A 23,689-nucleotide genomic window follows, 5' to 3' on the forward strand; every position below is an offset into this window, starting at 1 on the left:
ACGTCTGCTCACTGGGAGATAATAGTATATACGATCCCTGGTGCTATCTACCTATCTCACTGCACACCAGCTACACTGGTGTTTTGAGAGTATAGCTGGTCCTGACATCCATACTCAGAAAGCACTTAGACTATACCCCTCACTGAGTCATTTTGACATCAATATACAGCTGGAATTTCAGCTGGAGGAACCTTATACATGTTTATCCTATTCTTCTGAATTTGGATTCACATTATTATTTTTAACTAATATCACACGTCTATGAATAAATTTTATTTTAACTGTCAACTCACAGTCGCACCTTGACCTTATTATATTATAACCATTGGTCTGCAGTGCACCACTATTTGGGATTCTCTAATGTGTACCCTGTTTTCTCAACAGAGTTTTCCAACTCTTTATTCTATCTACCCACTCCCAGGCAGCATGCAGCAACATACATTAGGGGTTTGAGCGAGGTTCTATATCATTTTACTATAGGCAACCAGAAGTAACTCACACAATATATACAATCCCACTAACCCCCAGACCACGCACGGCCGTACCTACCAGCCCTTTGTCCCCCACCTAGACCACAGTCCCCAAAGTACTGAAAGGGGCCCATGGGCACCCAACCACCCTGGCATCCACAAGGTAATTCCCCACCAATATGTGGTACAACGCTGCCCACTAATGTGTTTGGTTGGTGCACGTGATGCGTTGGGTACCTGCTTGGTGATCCCACACCCAGGTGCGCGGTAGAAGATTGGATCCAATGATCAAGCGATGGATCTGCCTCCTCCATGGGCGGTATCCGGTTGGAGGGTCCCACACTGATAAGTCTCTTATGGAGAAGGTGTCTGGTCCCAGAAAACCTGAGCATAGGATGCAGCTACGTCTTGTCTGTGTCCCTATGTGCTAGTGCTACAGGGACCGTGTCCCTATCTATGGTCCTGTCCCTGCAGCAACCACAATCTACACAGGGGAGTCAGGGCCTAGCTGGGGCTTAATAGGGGATATCTGGCCTAGTGCAGGTGCCACAGACACATGCACATACCTATTACCCCTTCCGTGTCCCAGCTCTGACTGGTGTGATCTCTAGCACGCAAATTGTATCCATCTACTACTCCAAGAATATTACTGCCCTATTGGCTCTTGCACAACACGTGACAAACAGCCCTGGGGGCTGCTGGGACTTGTAGTTCCTATCTGAGCAATGGCCGCTGCTCCTGCACTCTTTGCGCATGCGCCAAGCCCTGCATTGGCTGCTGCACCTCCGGTAGCATCTGCGCAACTAAAGATGATGTCCCCCACTAACCAGGTGCGCCACAAGCTCCCGGCGACTGGCTCGTCTCTCCAGCCCCATCGGATGCTCGCACACGCGGCTCCTAACCCTGCAGTTCCCTTGCGGCTACCGCAGTACCCGCGCTCCTCTGCAGCAGATCTGGAGGTAAGGGGAAAGGAAAGGGGACCCAGGGGGGAGACCTAGCTACACATAATTTAGGCTCTAAGTGCTACAAAATTACAAGAAGACTACATTTAAATATTTGCTGGATACATTCTGAGCTAGGGTTTTCTTTATTTATAAAAAAAATTGGCACGGAAGATACTTTTCTTTGAGATGTTAATCTAATTTTCAGGTATGCCTTGGGATTGTAGTGTCTCTGTATACTGTATATTATTACAGATTGCATCAATACTGACAAGGTGTTCTTCTAATCTTTTCAGTGTTGCATGTCAGATTAATGCCAGTACCTGTATTTCGCGTCTGATACAGGAATCATTCACCATTAAAAACTGCTGAAGCCTGCTTAGATATACCAAGTCATAAAAGATGATATTTTGTTAGAGTGCAGCAATGGGCACTAAGGGTTAATTCATAGTAAAAAAATAATTGAAAACAGCTTATTAAAAAATAAATGTGTACTTTGAGTATAGGTGATACATTTTTAATTTGGACTGATAGAATGTATTTTAAATACCACCTTTTGAAAACAATGCTCTCTTCCTCAGGTCAGGAAGGTACCTAGTAAAACAAGCACAGAAAAAAAACCCTGTGCTTATATAGATTAGGCGAATGGGTGGAGATTTCATTGTACAAACAGAGAAATGTTAGCCTACTGTAGATGCTAAAAAACAAATACGTGTTGTAAAAGACAAAGGTGAAGAGACAGATACACGTAAGACAGAAAATGTTAAGAGCTGGTGATTAGAAGAGAGGCAAAGGGAAAAATGTATAGGTACAGGATATATAAGCAGCATGCTCAGAGCAAGGTAATGTGATCACAATATATACAATATTACACAAAATTAAAAATATGCAGAAATAGCGCAAACAATTTGTCATATAAATAAATCTCACATACAGCAATGCCAAATTATTTAATGTGCAATACCATAAGACTGTAGTTAATAAAAATCCATAAGCAGTCTGAATGTTTGCACCATAATATTTTAAACAAAGATAATAGTGAACACCGGGAGAAGAGCTGGAGAAAAATCCAAAAGAAAACTGACAGCGCTGACTCATGAAAGATGTGGTCCGATGAGCTCAGACAAGCATTCTACGAAGGTTAGATTAAGGAGATTCTACCCCAAAGCAAGTAAGTAAATTGCTATCACTCCTCAATAGTAGTGTGAGCTGATAAGGACAGGGCTGCCAACACAAATCAGGGGGCCCAGGACAAATGAAAAGAGCAGGTCCGCCCCCAAACGCACCAACCATGAAAAACATTTTTTAGAGCACAACTTTTACTTAACCGTTTTCTTCTTATTGTAATACGGAACAAAACATTACAATGAAATCTGTTTATTTTAATATTTTCAACAAAAGACAAAGATACCCAATGCTACATCCAATATGACAAAATGCCTGGGGGGGGATTTAGTATGGGCCTTGGGTGGGGGTTAAGTATGGGCCTGGGTTGTGGGGTTGACTGACTGCCAGTGTGGGTGGGTGACTGCTTGCCTGGGTGGGTGACTGCCTGCCTGGGTGGGTGACTGCATGACTGCCTGCCTGTGTGAATGACTACCTGTGTGGGTGGGTGACTGACTGTGTATTAAACATGTTAGGCACATTGTGCTTTCATTTAGACCATCGGGGACGGGGAAATTCTCATTTATTGTAGCTCCACTGGCTTGGTGCCACGATGTCTGTAAAAACCCGGAGTTGAAAGGGCTCAGTGTCCCTGAGGTGGTAGTTGGGGAGGGGTTCCTCAAGTCCCCCTATCCTAGTGTAAAGTCCAGGCTGTTTGGCAAATGATGGCCAGCCCAGACTTAGTGTTGCCAGGTAGAGGGGCTAGGTCTCATATGCTAAGGAGCAAAGGTGCTAGGTTGGCGCATGCTCTTAGCAGAATAAGAAGCCCCCTCTGCCAGGTTTCTAAAGTATTGGTAACTCCAGGATAGGTGGGAAAAATTATTCCCACGGAGGGATTGACTGCACTGCTTAAGTATAGGGTTCTGACCTCTATAAAAATTCCTGCAGCGCATCGAGAATCAGAACAATCTAAAGATTCATGCAAGATTCATCAAGCTTCGTAAGAAACATTTAAGAGTTCGTAAGATACAAAGATTCCAAGTGCCATTACCGTGGTGGCAGAACAAAGGAAGCAGCTCCGTTGGAGTACACAGCGGTGGCAACTTGCACAGCTGACCGAGGACAATTCCAAGCAGTTTTGCGGGTAACTCCCGCTCCTGGGAAAGTTCTCCTAAAGACTGTTTTTCAAGATTTCATTCTGGAAGCAATTTATTTTGTTTTCCCCGTCCCAGTAAGTGTATTTTGAGTGTAATTGTGAAACATTGTGTGTATGGTAATTCATGGAATAAATTGCAATTTATTTTATCTCCTTACTTTGCCCAATCATATGATCCCTGGTATAAATGTGTTAAAAGTGCTTGTCTCCCGTGACAGTGACTGCCTTAGGTGGGTGAGTGGGTGACTGCCTGGGTGGGTGACTGCCTGGGTGGATGACTGCGTGAGTGACTGCCTGATCACTGATAAAATTAGATGCCTGCAGACATAGACAGTAAAGAAACCTCCCGAAAATGTATGGCTAGAAACACAAGGAAATCAAGTGCGGTTTAACATAAACCACACTCTATCCTTCTAATGCCTACAACGCGTACTTTCTACTTAGAAAGAAATCCTGGGAGCGGTGTGTGAAATACAGCAACTGTTATGTAAGGAGTGTCACAGTATGAGAAACGTGAGTATAGAAATCGCTAGGAAATGCAGAAAGTGTTAAAAATAGCAAACTCATTCCGCCAATGGGGACAGGAAAAAAATAACAATGGTACATCAATAATTGCAACCATAAAAAAAAATGTTCAACATAAACTTGCATTAAGTTTCAACACATCAGCACTCAGGAAAAAGCAAAACATTTTAGTATACCAGCGGTTTTGTCTTCCCTCTGTTATGGACACCAAGACTCGCAAAATAGCCTTGGTTATCTTATTGCCAATGAAAGTAGAGTCAGTGTGGGCCATCGGGGGGGTGGGCACAGGAGGTAGACTGTGGTGGGGGAGAAAGACTGGTGGTCTAATTCCCATGCGGGACCCCCCCCCCCCTGCCCCCGGTCCTCGCGGGCAGCTGCTGCCCGGGGCAGGAGGCGGGCGCGGGGGAGCTGGGTTGGCGGGTGCGGGGGAGCACAGTGCTTCACCTCCATCCCACATTGGAAGCGGGCCTACAGGCAGCAGGCCAGACACCCTGCTTTCCATGCACATGGGTGCCGAAACCTCCGCTGTGCACATGCGCACAGAGATCGGCAGCAGTTTTTTTCAGACTTTTGTTTTAAACAAAACGGGCACTGCCGCGCAGGGCGTTGGCTCAGTATCCCTATAGGGGAAGCTCATATCCACTTTCCCTTCTAGAGACTAAAGCTCTTTCCCTTCCAGAGACTAAAGCTATGAAGGAGTATATTGATGAAAATCTTCAAAGGGGTTTTATACAGAAATCTTCTCCAGCCAGAGCGGGCTTCTTTGTGAAGTAAAAGGACGGATCACTACGACCCTGTATCGATTATAGAAGCCTTAACAAGATCACCATCAAGAATCATTATCCTTTACCATTGATTATGGAGCTCTTCGATCGCCTCCAAAGGGCCACCATCTTCACTAAATTGGATCTGCGTGGGGCCTACAATTTGGTGAGAATTTGCCAGGGCGACTAATGGAAAACGGCTTTCAATGCACGAGATGGCCACTATGAATACCTCGTCATGCCTTTCGGCCTCTGCAATGCTCCTGCGTCTTTCAAGATCTCGTTATTGAGATCTTCAGATATCTGCTCAACCAGTTATTGTCTATTTAGACGACATAATGATTTTTCTAAGTCTTCACAGGAACATTTTGCCCATGTCAAACAGGTACTTCTACGCCTAGGGGAAAACCATTTGTTCGCCAACCTGGAGAAGTGTTTGTTCCACCAAACCACCATGGTATTTTTGGGATACATCATTTAGGACACTGGTCTCACCATAGATTCTGCTAAAGTGAAGGCGGTCCTGGATTGGCCTCGTCCCACCACCCTTAAGGCCGTACAATGCTTTATGGGCTTCACAAATTACTACCGCAGGTTCATTCAAAATGTCTCTTCTGCGGTAGCCCCCATTACAGCGTTAACTAAAAAAGGTGCGGATCCTGCTTCATGGTCGCCGGAGGCTAGCCAAGCATTCGATCATCTAAAAACTGCCTTTGTTTCTGCTCCTATCCTCATACATCCGGACCCAAACTACCGTTCGCCTTGGAAGTGGATACATCAGATGTTGGGGCTGGAGCCATTCTGTCTCAGAGAAGGACCCCCCAAGCCAGACTCCATCCCTGTACCTTTTTCTCGAAAATAATTTCTCCAGCCGAACAAAATTATCACGTAGGTAACCGGGAAGTTCTAGACATCAAGTTAGTGTTAGAGGAATGGAGACATCTTTTAGAAGGCACAGAGAATCCTATTACTATCCTGACTGACCACAAGAACTACAGTAGCTCTACATTAAAGGCGGGGGTTGCTTTTCCTTTCCCGTTTCAATTACATTATTTCCTTCTTACCAGGTTCGAAGAATGTCAAGGTCGATGCCCTCTCCCGTCAGTTTTTGGTGGAGGACAAGACCGAGGATCACCAGGAGACTACACTCCCCTCCAAGTGCATATTTTCCGCTAACACCTTTGATGCCTTGAAAGATATTGTACAGAACCAGTCCCACATCCCAGAAGGTCTCGAAGTTCCAGAGTGGCGATTTTTTACCTCACCACATTTTCGGAGGAAGGTTCTGGAATGGGGTAATTCTTCCAAATCATCAGGACATCAAGGTACTAGAAGACTCACCGATCTTCTGGAGCGGACTTTTTGCTGGCCTGGCATGCAGAAGGACATTAAGGAATTCATTGCTGCGTGATCGACATGTGCTCGTAGCAAGACTCCCTGTAACAAACCACCAGGACTTCTACGACCTCTTCCCGGACCGACCATGGCACAAATGTCCATGGATTTCATCGTTTAACTACTCGTCTCTAAATGGATGAACACCATCTTAGTAGGGGTTGACAGCTTCTCTAAGCAGCCCCACTTTATTCCCTTGAAGGGGCTTCCCAACTCTCCTAAACTGGCAGACGTCTTTGTCAAAGAAATTTTCTGCCACAGGTTATCGTTTCTGATCGAGGATCCCAGTTTATATCTAAGTTCTGGCGTTCCTTCTCCCAGCAATTGGTATTGCGCTACAGTTCTCCTCGGGTTATCACACCAAAACCAACACAGTCAGACACAGCGAACCAACCAGTCCCTGGAATAATATATTAGATATTTCGTCTCGGACACCCAGGATGACTGGACTGACCTTCCCTGGGCCAAGTTTGCACACAACAATCTGTGCAGTGAATCCACCATGGAGTTTCCCTTCATTAATTATGGGTTTCACCCATCTCTCCTGCCCATCGCCACACCCAGTTCTTGGGTACCGGCAGCAGACAACAGAATTCGTTGGCTACAGAATTCATTGAAAAGAATCCAGGAGAATCTTAGGAAGGCAACTTCTAGACAGAAGACTCAGGCGGATCGTCATCGGCACAGGATTCAAGAATTCAGCCCGGGAGACAGGGTGTGGTTGTCTTCTAAAAATATCCGCCTTAAGGTCACCACGCTAAAATTGTCACCAAGGTTCATTGGACCCTATACCGTGGTGGAGAAAGTCAACCCAGTGGCATACCACCTATGCCTTCCTTCGTCTATGAGGATCCCGTCGGTGTTACACGTCTCCTTGTTGAAACCAACTATCCTGGACCCTCACTTCCCTTACTCATCCTAGTCTCCAGATCCTCTCCTCATACAAGGCCAACAGGAGTATGAGGTTCAGTCCATCTTGGACTCCAGGACTTCAAGGAGTCCGATCCAGTATCTGGTACACTGGAGGAGGCTTTGGACCTGAGGAACGGTCCTGAGTTCCTCACCATCGTCTTCATGCCCCCAGTCTTGTCCGGCTCTTCCACACCGAATATCTGTACAAGCCCTTCCTAAGATGCCCGAAGGTCGCTCCTGAGGGGGGTACTGTCAGGATCCGTGATCTGTGTCACGCTTGGCGCACTCAGCAATTACCCTAGCACGTGATCGAGCTCCCCTCTCCTTCCGTCATCCGTGATGCTTCTCTCCCTTCTCCTGGGACCAGCTGCCATACTAGGGGCATGCACAGATGTAAATACCACCCTAACTGGTCCCGCCTCCAGACTCCACCCCACGGCGACATCAGTGTGCACACGTGGTCAGCGCACACACAAGCCGTGTCATCTATCCTCTTCAGGGATCCTCCCCACTCCTGTCTCTTGCACCGCTTTTGCCTATAACGGTCAGTCTTACTGATGTGCCTCATCCTATTTGCTACCTCATTGGTATCCGTGTCCTATAAATGCTCAGCCGGCCCACTGGCAAATCAGCTGAGCATAAACCTTTGTATGTGCGAAATGTTGACTGCTGTCTTGCCTCCACAGTCTTGTCTTGTACTCCGGTTCCTAGCTCCTGTGTTTCTGACCTTGGCTATTCTTATGGACTCTGCTCTTCTAAACTCCTGACCCTGGCTACCAACAATGATCCGCACTGCTCAAACCCCAAACTCGGCAAAGTTCCACGACGATCTGCATATCTTCAATCCTGACCACAGCTAAATACCTGCAACGTTCCGCACCTCTAAAAACCCCGGCAAGTACCTCTGACTATCCTTACCTCTCCAATCCTGACCAATCTACACTCCAGACGCACCAACGCGGCTGTGGGTTGGTGTTGTATATCTATCCCCACCTCGGCCTCACGGTCATGCCTTGTTTGTGGTGAGCACTCCGTTACACCCCTTAATCACCTTAGTGGTTAGTAACCGCTAGAGTACTTAAGGGGTTAATCCACCATTCCCCACTCCACACACAGGAGGCCTAACCACCCTCCCCAGGCAACTACCACACCCTCACCCATTCATTGGTAGTGGGTACATCATGCCCATATAATATGGGCATGATTTCACTCTATGCCAGTCAATGGTCAACCTAAAAATAAACAAATCAAAAACAATATCCAATGCATTTAAAACAATCACCAAACAAACAACAATAAGCAAGTAAACACAACATTACCACCATTTAATTAAGCAAATACCAATTAGACACCAGAATTAACAATTAAAAACACCAAAACAAAACCATCAATAATAAAAGAAAGCTCAAAATAAACACCATCAGACATAATCAAAATACCAAAAATAATCCACTATTAAAAAGCAAACACCAAAAATACCCCTGAAATAATCAATTGAAAACACCACAAAAAATGCCAGCATACAAATTCAAAACACAAAAGAAATAGCATTAAAAAAAAAACATAGCGTACCAAAATACATATAAAATACATAAAAGCATGCATTTGCCAAAATAACCATTGATTGTCCCTGTATGTATGTATGTATAGCCCTAAAGGCCAAGTCCAGATCGAGAGTCCAAAATGCCTCCTTCTTGAGCAATCGCCGCTGGAAGCTGCAAGAGTCCTCAAAAAATGTTTTTATTTAGGAATAATATTGATGTATTATTTGTTATTTTAATGTTATAATGTTATGTTTTTCAATTTATAATATTAGAAGCTTTTACTCTCTGGTATTTGTATCCCTTTTATTCATTAGATGATCAATTTGGTTGTATTTTAAATTTTATTGAAGTAAGGCATTTTTATATCTATGGAGAAAAGAGTGATTAACCCCAAAATTGATGCTACAAACAATGAGGTGTCTAGTGATAACAAACGACAAAAAGAGCTTGCTGGGGTTTTGTGTGTTGTGTCTAGTGATAATTATGAAACTGTAGAACTGTTGTAATATGTAGAATGCCGGTATCTGTATAATAAAGGCTACTGGTCCATTCACTAAGCCAATTATTTGTGGACTGGTACAGCAACCACCTCACCAGAATTCCGTGTGGAGGTAGCAGCACATGGAGAACAGCCAGAGGATCCGTACCCCCGTAACCAGAATCCTAGGTAGGACAGATCTCCCCTCTCCCAGTAGGCGTCTGTATCCCATGTTGTTGCTGCTAGGTTCCTGACGGAGGTGGCAACCCGGGGTGAATAGCCAGATGATCCACACTCTCGTGGTGGAGTCCTGCACAAACCGATTCCACCTCTCACTCACCGGGTGCCTATGTCTCCTCCCTTTATTTTTAAGATGTGTGTCTTTATTTTTGGCTTATATGCCTAATAAATAGTTTTATTTGCTTTTTGCCTCCAGCCCTTTTACTTGCTACTTTCCCCATTTTTATATCTAATTGCCTGCTGCTGTATGATTCTTCTGCTTACCAATGAACTTCTTGCAGTGTTTTACATAAATAGTTTATGCCGTACCTTACCTGGCATCCCCTGAGGAAGTCAGCGGATGCTGATGAAATTCGTAGGGTGTTTCACGTTATCATGCTGCATTAAACACGTGATTTGTTTTCTACTGATCGGATCTCCTGCATACACAGCTGATAGAGTTGAGTGTCTGACCTGAGCTGTCTTATACTATCACTTTGCTCTGTTGCTGCTGCCCTTGATGGTTTGGTCTGAGGACAGAACACAAAACCCCTGCAAGTTCTTTTTGGGAACCCCTGAGCCCCCACAAAATATATGTATGTATATAAGTGTCAAAATGGAGTGCTATTGAGCGTGGCATATGTATACAACAGACGACAGAGAAGCCCAATGCTACATCCAACATGACAGAAATACACAGTAAAATACTTATATATTCTCTTGAAAAAGGGTCATTTACTTTAGCCCTTTGGCCAAAGTGTTGTAATTTTGCGAGCCACGACAAGGCAGACACTCGTTCGCAAGTCCTAACACTACCAGATAAAAAAACTAATATACCTCTATTAGGATTAAAATTATCATTTACCTCTATTAGGAGGGAGAAAGACCACATTGGATCTATATCCAGCAGAATGAAAGGACCTACTAACTTGGGAAGTGGGGAGGGGCGGGCTTAAAACCCGGGAAGGAGGAGCCACCAACCCCCAACAGCTGAAACAGCTGAGAATAGTTAACTAGGGTTGTGCGCTGTTTCTCTCACCCTTTCTCAGACACACACACACAAACACACACACATAACACTTACTACAGGTACAAAATAATTACATGTACAGTAAATAGAGTTTTAATCAAATGCAATTGCAATCAATATTTCAGGTATATATAAAATGTCTGAAGTTGAGGAGGAATTAGGAGGATCTTCCTAGAACATTTGATACATTGTCTGGTATTCTATATGTAGCCAGGTTCCCCTCTTACCTCGTAGCCAGGACGGGGATGGCTGCAGACGTGCCCTGGTGCCTCAGGAGCCACAGGCAGACCCGGCTGGCTGCATGGAGCGCTGCGTTGCTTCGGAGCTCCATGGCGGAAGCCACTGCAGGGCACCGCCATCTTGGAAATAGCTGCGCATGCATGAGAGTTCCTGCGCATGCACAGTACAGCAGAGTTGTGTCACCCATTAGACCGGCTCCACAAGGGACTACAGGTCCCAGCAGCCCCCGGGGCTGCTTAACATGCGAGAGCACACTGCCAATAAGGCTGCTAGATCCACGGCAAGCAGAGATGTTACATTTGGCTTGCTAGGAACTGCGCGCCAGTCAGAGCAGGGACTGCGAGGGAGTAGGTAGTGTCCGGGTACAAGTGGCTACCGGACTAGGCCTGACACAACCCCCCCCCCCCCAGGTCCCAGCTAGACCCGACCCTGTCAGCTTGTGGTACTATAGGGAATGCCCCAGATAGGGATGCTCCCCTTAGCCCTTGTAGTGACAGGCGTTGCATCAGTGACCAGACAGCCACGCGGTGAGCTGCAGCCTGTGGTCTGGGACCAGACCACGAGCCCACATAAAGAGACATTAAGGGACACACCACAGCGGGAGCTCCCTTAAGAGGTGGATCGGACGCACAAGGAGCGGAGGGATTCTTGGAGGCCTCACGTCGTGGGATCAGACGAATCCTTCTGCTTAAAGTCAGCGGTTCCTGGGTACAGGAGTGCCCAGGGAGGTAAACGTGCACCAACGTACCACAGGGGTAGCGCTACTCCATATACTTGGGTGGTACTGACAGGGGGGAAAGACACCAGGGATATTGGTGCCACTGCACCCTAAGTACGTTGGGGATATATACCCTTTCTTATATTGTGTTGTATTTTATGTGTTCAGTAAATACCCCTGTTATATACTCTGTGTGACATTACTGACTATATTAGTTCCTGTGAGGTGTTATCCAGCTATGCTAGGATACCTCCCAGGTGGGGGTGCTGTAAACCGAGAAACGAGACAACCCCAGCGGCACCCAGCGGCGGAGGCTTAGGCCTCCTTTGAGCCTCACAGATAATTCTCCGCACGCGTAGCCCCTTAGTCACAGGGAAAGGGGGCTACATATGCAAGATTGCATAACATGTTAAACCATTGTTTGGCTCATGTTTAGATGGGAGGCAAATATGGCCTTTTTTAAAGTAATTTTGAAATTGCATCCATACGGTTAGTTGTTATGGTGTACTTATGTTATAAAAACATAATAGAAGACCATATTTCCAAAACGAATTTACTGTTCTTTAAGCTAAATTAATAAAAGAAAAAAAAAAAGTTTTTTTACTACATTCCATCTCATATTATCACAGGGTAGCTCTGATGGATGGTCATCAGTAAAAATTAACTTTGTCTCAGTCAATTAAACCTACAGTATTTAATCTTAAGGTGGTAATATCTATATTCAAGCAACATATTATATATCTGTTTGTGTTTTACATAAATACAGATTTTTAAATATATCATTTTTATTGAACATTTTTGGTGACACTAAAAATTGAAAGGCAATATATTTTATGTTGTTCAAAAGGGTGTTTTTCTTCATAAGTAAACGTGTACTTCACTTCTTCAATGCAAAATAATTGTTTAAATGAATTCACAATTTGATCTTAAATAGTGTTGACAGTGCATGCAGCACCCCAGCTTTTCAACTAATTCAATAATTACAGATTGGTACAAAGAACTCAGTGGCAGTTACATTAAGGTGGGCTCAAACTTTATCCTCTGATATCAAATAGTGTCTTTAACTTCAACAAGCTCTGAAACCTTAAAAGGAATGAAGTTATCATATTGGAAGAAAAACAAATGACAGTTTCACAAGGCAGAACACTTACAGTACATAACACCATGATTTATCACTGTTTTATTCATTGTTGCTTGTGATTTGCTATCCTTGCTGTACTTCAGTGACACATGGGACAACATTATAGTATTTAAGATTTATAGTGGTAGACTTTGTAAAGAATGTGCCAGTCTGGCTAAGAGTGTACAGCAGTTATGTTTTGTAACATTTTGAGCAGGGATTGTGATACATTATGGTTTAAGCTTTTCAGAGAATATTTTCTGCCTTAATGGTAGTATCTTTTTATACAAACAGTGCAATTATAAAATGGTGGTGGTGAGACACACAGCTGGGGAGAACACTGTCAAACGCTGGTGCTTGCAGATAGGATGAGAATCTATTTTATCTGCAAAGTATATGCAAGACTGGTGGTCTGCTGCACAAAGCAAAGGATTACTAGAATCACATAGACATTTTAAAGGGTTTAACCCTTTGGATGACCCAGGACAGTCACTATATCATGGGGACTGACACTATGGGGACCCTGTGACATAGTGACAATGTCATGTCCAACTGAGGTTTGTTTTGCCACTTAGATGTCTTCTGCATTACTGTGGAGTTCAGGACACGATCTGCTCAGTGACGAAATGGAGGAAGAAGGACTCCTCTTCTATTTCCTGCAAAATAGCCCCAGCGGTCGTGTGACTACATTGTGCTGTAGAGGCAGTAACACTCAGGTCCCGCAACCCTCAAAGGGTTAATGATAAAGCACAACATTTCAGGGAAACTCCATCCATTGAAAATGTTACAAAGAAAAAGGACAAACATCAAAATACACTGTCACGCTCTAAGGGTATTTATATGTCTGCATTTTATTTTGTAACAAAACCTGAAGATGTGGTTTCCCAGAAAATGTTGCTCTTTGCTCCATCAAATATTCCTGTGACTCAAGTAATGCTTTGCTGTATGCAGCAGGCCACCACCTTGCATATTTATCTAAACATTGAAGAAAAACTAACATTGCTCTATTTATCTTTCTAGGTCCTTAACCACCTGCATAAAAAGTTAAGAAACATGTCAAAGAAATCAGAAGCTTCAAAGAAAAAGGTAATTATCGTTCATGTCTCTTCTTTATAAATCAGAATACACTTTGACGCTTTTCACTTTGAACTCTTCAATTAAAATGATTAATAATATAATTTGGCAGCGGGGATATGTTGGCTTATAAATGGAATGGAATGTTATATTTGCTTGTGCTGCTTAATAATATGTATCATGTGTTTTCCCTTGTGTTTGTTATTTAAATATTCAACTCTAATAGAAAAGCTCATCAAATAGTATTCCCACAACATTTCCCGACTTCTGGAATAAAGATGGCTTCCCATATAGAGTAGCTAAAGAACAAGGAGACTTTAATTAGTAGAGACAAGTTCAGGGGAAGGTGTAAGGGATTGTACATTAAATGAACATAGCTTTGATCTATACGGTAGCTACCACCCAGCTAACACTTGGACCTCTGCACAGGAATGATACCATAATGGACAGCTTATTGCAAAAAAAATAGGGCCAACCTCTTTAATGGAGAGATTGCTATAATCATACCTATACTTAAGGTTTAGACTAATGCAAAAAAAAAAAAAAAAACTATATCTATTTTCTGTATACTGTAGTAAAGAAAATGTTTATTGTATACCTAACATGAGCCGTTTTTCAATACAATACATAATTACCCTAACATTGGATTACTAATAACTCTAACTCACTTACTGGACCTCACTCTTGAAGTCCTACTGTGTCTTAGAGTAAAGGGACCAACGGTCTAGGACATTTGGTCGCAGCCGTATTGCCGCCACTCACCTCACCGCAAGTACATCTTGCCTCCGGCTGTTTCACCACCAAGGCAAGCCCCTAACCTTTCCCTTACCCTTTAAACCCCTTAATCTTAACCCCTAATACTAATGTTACCCCCTACACTATAAACCTTAACCCCTTACCCTAATTCCCTACACTAAAACCTAACCCCTTACCCTTGAACCCCTCTCCTTAACCCCTTAACCTAACCGCTTAAATCCCATGAATGATCTGACCTTATTGATGAAATGGCCGATGGCTGAGTGTCCAGTGGCTGTGGCAAATGTTTTTTTGGCAGCCAAACGCTGGCAGTGACTTGAGCGATACAAGACGGCCACAACCAAGTATCCGATTCTGCAGGACCAACTCATACTTTGGAAATGATCCACTTGGAATATTCAATAGTCTCTAATGCCAAAAAGCCATAAATTATTCCTTAAGCATCTGTGGTATGGTAGGAGTGGCTTGTTAGAGTAATGTTAGGGTAATGTGATGGTGTGAGGTCCATTAACCACTTGGATGCCACAACGGCTATGACAACTGTTTTACTAATGGGTTAATGCAAACCAAAGCAATTCTTCTAGAGCACCTATTTAAAAAACACACAGTCTGAAAGATGAATTCCAGAGACAGCAATGTAGTTGGAAGGCACCTTTCAATTATTCTAATACATTTACAGAAGGTGCGGTATGCATTCAGTATGATGACTTAGTAAATACTGCTGTACAACTGCTGTCAGACCACAGTTTTTAAACATGGTCTACAATGGACTGCCGCTTTGTAACTTCATGTGCATGACAAAAAAATAATTATAAAATAATATTTGTTTTTTTCTCACCTGAGCTCATATCCTTAGATCTTATTATTACTTTTGTTCCGTTACAGTGCCAACTATATAATGAGCACATTGCTGGTTGACAATATAAACAATATTAAATGAAAAAGGGGAAAGAGAGAGATAATTAACAAGTATTTGCAATATCTGGAAATATCGTACATTTTATTAGCAATCTAGTGGTAAAGCAGGGCATGGAAGATTTTTACCACAGTGATATTTATCCAACAGTTTTCATATGCTCATGTACCAATGAGTAGGTAAATGAATAATTGCTAAAGTTTAATGCTTATTCTTAAGCCATTTACTAGCCTGATACCCAACAATATTGGGTTACTGTAAAAAAAAAATGCAGCCAATTGTTAGCACCTACCCTGGTAGATTTTCAGTACCTGTATAAAGTGGAAATGTTGTCATTGTGACTTAAAGAACAAACACAGTATGTTATGATCCGATACTATTAAATTAAATTAATTGAATGTGACTGTACATGGGATTTGATGTACAGTGTGATCATCTTAGATTATGAGCTCCCCGGGGCAGGGATTGCCTTTCCCATTGGCTGAGTTTGTTGCATTTATTGTATTAAAATTCCGTGCACTGTTTTGTATTACTTTTGTAAAGTGCCGAGTACAATGTGGGCGCTTTATAAATAAAGATATCCATATCGTACATATAAAGAAGGGATTAATGGACTGCATACCAAATAAAACTGAAAATTATTTTATTGAGACCATTCCACAGATACTTTCAACATTTTATGTACAAACAAATATTTATAAAGATCATATTAATCTTCGCAGATGTCCTTTGTTTTAGAGGATGGGATCTATATGTACGTTCTATCAAGACATCTTGATTACTTTTTAAATACATATTACAATTAAATGTAAGACATATACAGCACACATTTTGAATATAGCACATGCTTTTCATGGCAGAATGTTATCAAAAGTAAGAAGAATAAAGATGTAAGAATAAAAAGCACATTTGTGCCTTTTCTGCTTCATTGGCCAATTTTGGCTTTTGCATAGTGAAGAAGTATTTATTCTGATTTATGAAAAATTTCTGATAAAACATGGTTCTAGGAGACATGTTTGTATAATGTATAGTTTATATGACACGGTACAAAGAATGGAAAAAAGAATGTATAAGTTATAGTATTTAAATACATATTACATTAATTATTAAAGTAATTAAATCCATTATGTTTTTCCCTAGTCTCTCCCTTTTAATAATAATATAATATATACACACTGTAAAATATAATAAATAATATAATTTTTCTAATACAGATTTTCAATCACCCAGGTTTCTAGACTATTTAAATGGACAGGATCAGGTTAGATCTATATAATTGAAGAAAAAAAGTGTTATGGAGAGAGTATACTATTCTAACTAATATCATATTCTGCTACATAGAAATTGCACTTTATTAAGATTGAAATTCTAGATTGGCAAAAAAAAAAAAAAATTCCATGAGAGGTTACATGTTTATGGATAAACAATATTTTACACTAAATATAGAAGTATAACTCAATTTTTAAATAATGGATATGTATAAAGTCCATCACATCCACAGCTGTAAATGAAGAGAGAATGCTATGCACATAGTTACATTTGTGCCTGATGTGGACACAAAGGGCCTCATGCAGAGAGCAGTGCTATTTAAAATTGGAGAGGGGAATAAAAAGTAACTGTAATGGAGAGTTTTTTTCTCCATATGCAGAAAGGGCATAAAACTGCATTTAGAATCCTTTCTGCATATGGAGAGTTTCAACCGGCGATATGAGCGCTGTTGAAACTAGTGGGGAAAAAATGGGGGTTTTTTTTTTTTTCTCCCCCACCGGCCGCCGAGCGCCAGCTTCTTGCTGGCGAAGGAAAATGTTGAAAATCGCGCCATTTTTTTGCCGCGAACAACCACTAGATGGCGTTCGCGGCTCTCTGCATACGGCCGTTTTCAACACTGGAGAGATTTATGTTCTCTCCAGCCGCGCGGCGAGTTTCAGAGAAAAAAAAAAAATGGCGCTTTTTTTAAAACTCGCCATTATCTGCCTTTCTAAAGGCAGATTTCGCCAATACATGCCGCTTTCCCTGTTAGCGCTGCTCTCTGTATGAGGCCCAAAGCCTTAGTGGCATGTTGAATGCATGCACATGGAGCGTTTATTTTTCAACCTGTGACCTGCTTGACCAACCTTTCCCTTGCAAAATGATTCAATGTTCTTGTTCTCTTTCTTGGGTTTATCAATGTAGATGTTGTTCATTAAGAATAAGGTTCCTGCCAACATTTACCTGGACTTACAAATCCTGGCATTAATACTGCATAGTCCTTGTCAGTTTAATTTTTTACAGTTCCATTGTTTAAAACTACAGATAACAATCTGTAAGCTAGCATTCTGTCACACCTACAGCATACTCCTTATTCAAAGTGGTGAGATTGTCATGTCAAGTTACTCCATTTGTTGCTCTCTGTTGCCTCATATGCGGGGCATAGTCATGACTGTGAGTGAGGTAGGGCATTTTGGGTTGGCAGCAGTGCAATGCACCACAGAGATGACCTAGCATTGCACTAATACATTCTTGTTATAGTTTGTGTCAGTGTGAAGTGCAGTCAGGTTATACTCGGTGTCAGTGACACCGGGTATAACCTGACCGCACTATACACTGACACAGAGTACAAGTGGAAGGAGAGAAAGGGGGTGTAAGAGATGTGTGCAGAGGTATGCAAATGGAGAAATTAAGGTGAAATTAACATATGGCTATATTGAACCTGTCCCTTTAAACCGCACAGCAAACAAAAATATACAAAAACAACAAACACCTATCCTTTTGTAAGGGCTAACTTACTTCCCCTCAGTCCCTCTCTTACAAGACTGGGAAGATAAGCCCCTTTTCAGACTACCACCCCAAAGTCTCAGCAGTACCTTAAATGAGGTGGCCCTTCAGGTGAGTGGTTTCCAGGTGCTTTTGTGTGTTTGAGGGTCCAGCCTCTGGCAGGTTCATCAGCCCTGTGTGTCCAGGAAAAGAGGTCTGATCTCCTTGGGTCTTGCTGTCAATACACAGTCCTCCTGTGTATTCAAGACCCTCTTCTCATGTCAGCTCCTTCGTGTGCTGAGGAAAAATCTTCCCCCTGTGTCTCACATGAGGCTTATTCACAGAGCTCTGATTTGTCCAGGGGGAGACTGGCTAATTGAGTGGCTGCAATAAACCAGCTACATGCTGGATTCAGAGCTCTGAGGCAGCTTTATACAAACAGGGATAAGTTCCCTGTAGCAGGGAAAGAGAGTGGCATGTGGGAGGGGGAGAGGGGGTAACACATGGGATGGGGAGAAGCGGTAACATATGGGGAGAGGAAATTACATGGAGGGGCATGATGGGGGAAGTGAAGGGGTTACCGGTTGATAGGGGAAGCAGTGGGTGATTAGGAGAGCAGTTGTGACACGGGGTGCAGAGGGTGAGAGAGGGGTGCAGTGGATGAAAGGGGACAGTGGGAGGCAGTGGAAGAACAGAGGAAGACGGGGGGTTGGAGTTGGTGACGGGGATCAATGGGTGACGGTGGGCAGTGGATGATGGGCAGGCAGTGAGTGAGAGAGTCACAGTGCATGAAAGAGAGGTACAGTGGGTGAAATGGGGGTAGTGAGTGACAGAGGCTGACAGTGGGTGACATGGGGACAGTACATGACAGGAGGGTAGTTAGTGACAGAGGAGGCAATGAAACATTGGCACATAACTTGATACATACCATTATTATTCTCTGTGTGCTGTATACAGTATGGATCCTGATGATGTTCCCTAAACTGATGCACAAGGGGCACAATTGGAGCAAAATTATACATTGATTAAAAGTGGTGCAAAATATACTCCACTTTTACTGCATAATTTCCTTGAAACAACTCCACCCTAACAATAAATACGTGGACAACTTTTTGCAGTGTTTTTGTTACCATTTCCACTACTACTTACAGTATGTATGATCGTAGCCACCAGGACATATCTGTTTGGAGAAAGTTAAAAGTTTTAAAGATAACCTTACTTCTATAGATATGGGCCTGAACACAGTTTCTGTCTAAAACTCTGTAACCATTAATAGAATGAGATGAGTTTAGTTGAGTTGCTGAATATATACTGTAGGGCCTGTTTATTATTTTTTCAAGTGTGGGAACTCTTCTTGGCCAAATTGTTTAGAAACACATCTTTCCGTATTAATATCACAGTTGTTATAGAATTTTTGTGTTGCAAGAACAGGATGAAAAAGAGATTTGCATATATAATTCTTAATGAAGATGGCACAAACTTACAATTTTTATTTCTACTAATACGTCTCTAAGAGTTTACCACTAATTTCAGACTATTTGGTAATACTGCTGTACTGAACCCAAACATTCACATCAGTATATAAAGGAAATCTTTAGGGTTTGGATAAAGTAGTAGTACTTTGTATTGTATGTAAATGTAGACTGTTCGCAGTGGCCACATTTAAAATTTCCCTTCACATTTTATAAAGCCAAGTATCTTGTTTCAATGTTTTCTGTTCACTGTGAGTTAAAATAACTCCTAAATTAGTGCCTCATCTATGCAAACCTAGGGAATTGACAAATGAATGGCTGCAATTCATTTTCTTCTTTCAACACGTCAATGTTTATAAATTGTATTTTTGTATTGCCTGTGAATCCACTGAATAGGTAGAAATGTAAGCAGGTCTATAGTCATATATGTTAAAATTAAGATTGGCCACCTCCATTTTAACCCTTTCAATCCAATAATGTGCATGTAAACATTAAATTGTTATGTGAATGTCATGATTAGGCTTCATCAGACTTCCAGGGATCGTAGAACCTCTACTCAGAAAACAGTAAAACAAGTGTTTAATAAACCGGGGTTTATTTCGCCAGAGCTAACAGTAAATCAAAGAGTACATAACAACACAATAATACATTACAGGGGTTAACGGGGAACACTGCATCTGGATAGGTGGAAGGTTGACTTGCCTTCTTGAGTCTTATGAGTACCAGAATAAAAAGTGATTCCTACATGTTAAGGTAAACAGTCATCAAAAAGACTCACACATGCTCATGTTAAGACAGCCACACAGGCATAGGACTCCAGGTACCACCCAGGTATTACACGATAACACATAGGGGCCTTGTCAATAAGCTCCAATTGAAAAAAATCGCCAGGGTTTTTAAATCACCATTTTTTTACAGTGTTGCTCTCATGGTATGCAGAAAGCCCAGAATACCAGTGATTTCAACATTTGCAAAAATGGCAAGTAGCCGGCTACGAGATGATTGACCCTCTGAAAAGGGCTCACCCAGTGAGTTATTTCTGCTGCAGAGAGAGAGCCGCCTCTCCCTGCACAAATCTCGCCCCAAAATTAATGTTTTTTTAATTTAAATTGCATTACTTGTGTAGATGAGCAGGGGTCTCCAGCGACGAACCACATTGATTTGAGGTTCGGGGACACCCTGCTTCCGGAGATACAGGCTCCATTATGGGTGCCCGTAACTCCTATGCATTTGATTCCCACGGTTACGTGACGTGGGACATTTCAATGCATAGGAGATACTGGCATCCCATAACGGGGTCTGTATCTCGGGAAGCAGATGGTCCCCGAGGCTGAAATCAATGCAGTTCAGCTTAGGAGACCCCTGCTCCCGTACACTAATAATACAAATTATATTAAAGCAGCTTCATTACCTTAGCGATAGCCGCTAAGGCAATAAAGGGGTTAAGGCACAATAGCAGCTTTATTGAGGGCAGAGGGGGTGATTGAAGCGGGTACTTGGCCCTTCATTCACCCCCTCTGCCCCAATAAACATTACCATATGTCATAACCAACAATACACAGACCTGTACCCCCACATAAAGCCATTATTTATTTATTTTAACAGAGGATTCATCACAGTGGCCGGTGGGTGGCCGTGGTTCCCCAGGTGATCCCCGTGGGTATCTGTGGGCCCTCGGGTGGTCACAACGAGTGTCCATGGACCTCTAGGTGGTCCCCATGGGTGTCCGGGGGCCCCACAAGGGGAACCCAGGTAGTCCCCGCAAGTGTCTGGGGGCCATCAGGTTTTTCCTGTGAGTGTCTGGGGGCCCTAGGGTGGTTCCCACGGGTGTCTGGGTGTCCTTGGGAGGTCCCTGATGAGGTACCAATCCTGTTGTAAAAATAAATAAATATGGCATACATCTCAATAAATACACTTCTCTCTCTTTCCCCCCCTCACCCCCACCAAACACATACAGTAAAGTAATGGGCAAAATAACTATTATCCAGATATGGATAATAGCTCATTTGCCCATTATTAAATCAACCCTTTGGAGATGACGTCACATCCTTAACAAAAAAAGAGGTGGGCACATAATACAGCGTCCAATCAGATTAGAGCTGTACCATCTGACCCAAAAATGTGATATCACAGGCAATATTTAAGGCCTTGACACCTCATTTGAGCTTAAAAAGCCGACGAGTCAACATCGTGTTGTGGATTTACCATTGGGTTTATGGATTAACAGATGAAGAAAAAAGATGAAGAAAAAAAAGAAATAATTACAGATCAAGAAAGTAGAAGGTGTTAGAAGATCAAAGAAAGAAGAATTTGGTTACCTGGTACGGATCTTCAAGGTGGATGGCATCGCTTGAGTTGGATGTTGTCGTGGTACGAGAGCTTCCAGATATCACTGGATTCGAAGGGCCAACGCTTCTAAAGGTAAGTTAAATATTGAATGTACGGTATGTAAATGTATTTTTTTCAGGTTTTGTGATTGTATATTGTTTATTTTATGTTTTTCATTGCCCATTGACTGATGATGTATTAATCTGTGTCCCTTTAGGCACCCTCCCGGGTGGGAAGCAGGGGATGGGGGTTAACCCCTTAATTACTATAGCGGTTATTAACCGCTAAGGTGATTAAGGGGTTAGGGGCCATTAGATTGTATTATTTATTGTATCATTTATTGTATTCTTTGTGCCAACAGAGGACATGGCCCTGCAGTATGCTGATGAGGGTGCCCTTCATTATGGCAGGGGTAAGAGAAACATTTTTTATTTACTTTATTTATGTTGACTGGCTAATGTTTGATTTAATAATGGATCAAATGAGCTATTATCCATATCTGGATAATAGTTATTTTGCTCATTACTGTACTGTATGTGGTTGGGGGTGGGGGGAAGGTGTACTTTTTGAAATGTATGACACATTTCTTTTTTTTACAACAGGATTGGTATCGCATGCCAGCGGGGACCCACGAGACCAGCCGAAGACCCCCGGACACCCACGGGGACCACTCGAGGACCTGTGGACACTCACAGGGAGCACCTGATGACCCCCGGACACCCACGGGGACCACTCGAGGACCCGTGGACACTCACAGGGAGCACCCGATGACCCCCGGACACCCATGAGGACCACAAGGGGGCCCCCAGACACCCATAGGAACCACCCGAGGGCCCTCAGACACACGTGGAACCACCCGAGGGCCCCCAGACACCCGTGGAAACCACCTGAGGACCCCTAGACACCCTTGTGAACCACCCAAATGCCCCCAGACACCCGTGGGGATGACCCAGGGACCCCCAGACACCAGCGGGGACCACCCAGGGACCCTGTTGGGGCCCCCCGAACACCTGCAGGGACCACCTGGAGGCCCACCGTCACCCGCGAGGACCACCCGTGGACCCCCGCAGGCCTCTGGTATCAATCCTGTGTATAAAAAAATAAATGATGGTTTTATGTTGGGGCAGAGGGGATGGGTTGTGTATTGGTGATTATAACATATTGTAATGTTTATTGGGGGCAGAAGGGGTGAGTGAAGGGCCAAGTACCACCTTCACTCACCCCCTCTGCCACCAATAAAGCTGCTGTTGTCCATTAACCCCTTCATTGCCTTAGCCATTAGCCGCTAAGGTAATTAAGTTGACTGTTAAGGCATTTTTATTGCATGGGATTGATGCTGGGGGTCTCCGGTGCTGATATTAATGGATATCAGTTCTGGAAACTCTCGTCATCAATCCTATGCAGGAAAATGCATTTTTTTCTAAGTCCTGTCTTGCCACCTTATCGGCAGCTTCTCACCACCCTCTTGCAACTTTTCCTGGCAAGACGATTTGGAGAGGAAATCTAAATTCCAGAGCCACGATTAGCCTCAATAAGGTAATTGTAGCTAATAGAACACCACAAGTTTGAAAAGCTGGCGATATGTGGTGATAAATGGCCTATCGCCGCACATGTGGCGATTTTTTTTTCTGGCAAAATTTTTTGTTGAAAGCTCTCTTATCGCTGACTTATTGTATCTTACTGAATAGCAGTTGGCTTTTTTTGGCGATAAGGTGGCGATAAGTGACTTACCGGAGCTTAGTGCATAGACCCCATAGTCTAGCAGGAAGAAGAACAGGTAACAAGGACACACTG

At 43.0% G+C, this 23,689-nt stretch overlaps 1 protein-coding gene across 1 annotated transcript in view; it reads left to right on the forward strand.

Annotated features, from left to right (window-relative positions):
* Positions 1 to 23,689, forward strand: part of GALR1 (galanin receptor 1) — a 248,512-nt gene that overhangs the window by 80,025 nt on the left and 144,798 nt on the right. Inside the window, exon 2 of the mRNA XM_075585512.1 lies at positions 13,637 to 13,702. Coding sequence (XP_075441627.1) covers positions 13,637 to 13,702 — 66 coding nt within the window. The remainder of the gene's footprint in view (positions 1 to 13,636; positions 13,703 to 23,689) is intronic.

Source organism: Ascaphus truei, chromosome 2, assembly GCF_040206685.1.
Source record: "Ascaphus truei isolate aAscTru1 chromosome 2, aAscTru1.hap1, whole genome shotgun sequence".
Taxonomy (NCBI): domain Eukaryota; kingdom Metazoa; phylum Chordata; class Amphibia; order Anura; family Ascaphidae; genus Ascaphus; species Ascaphus truei.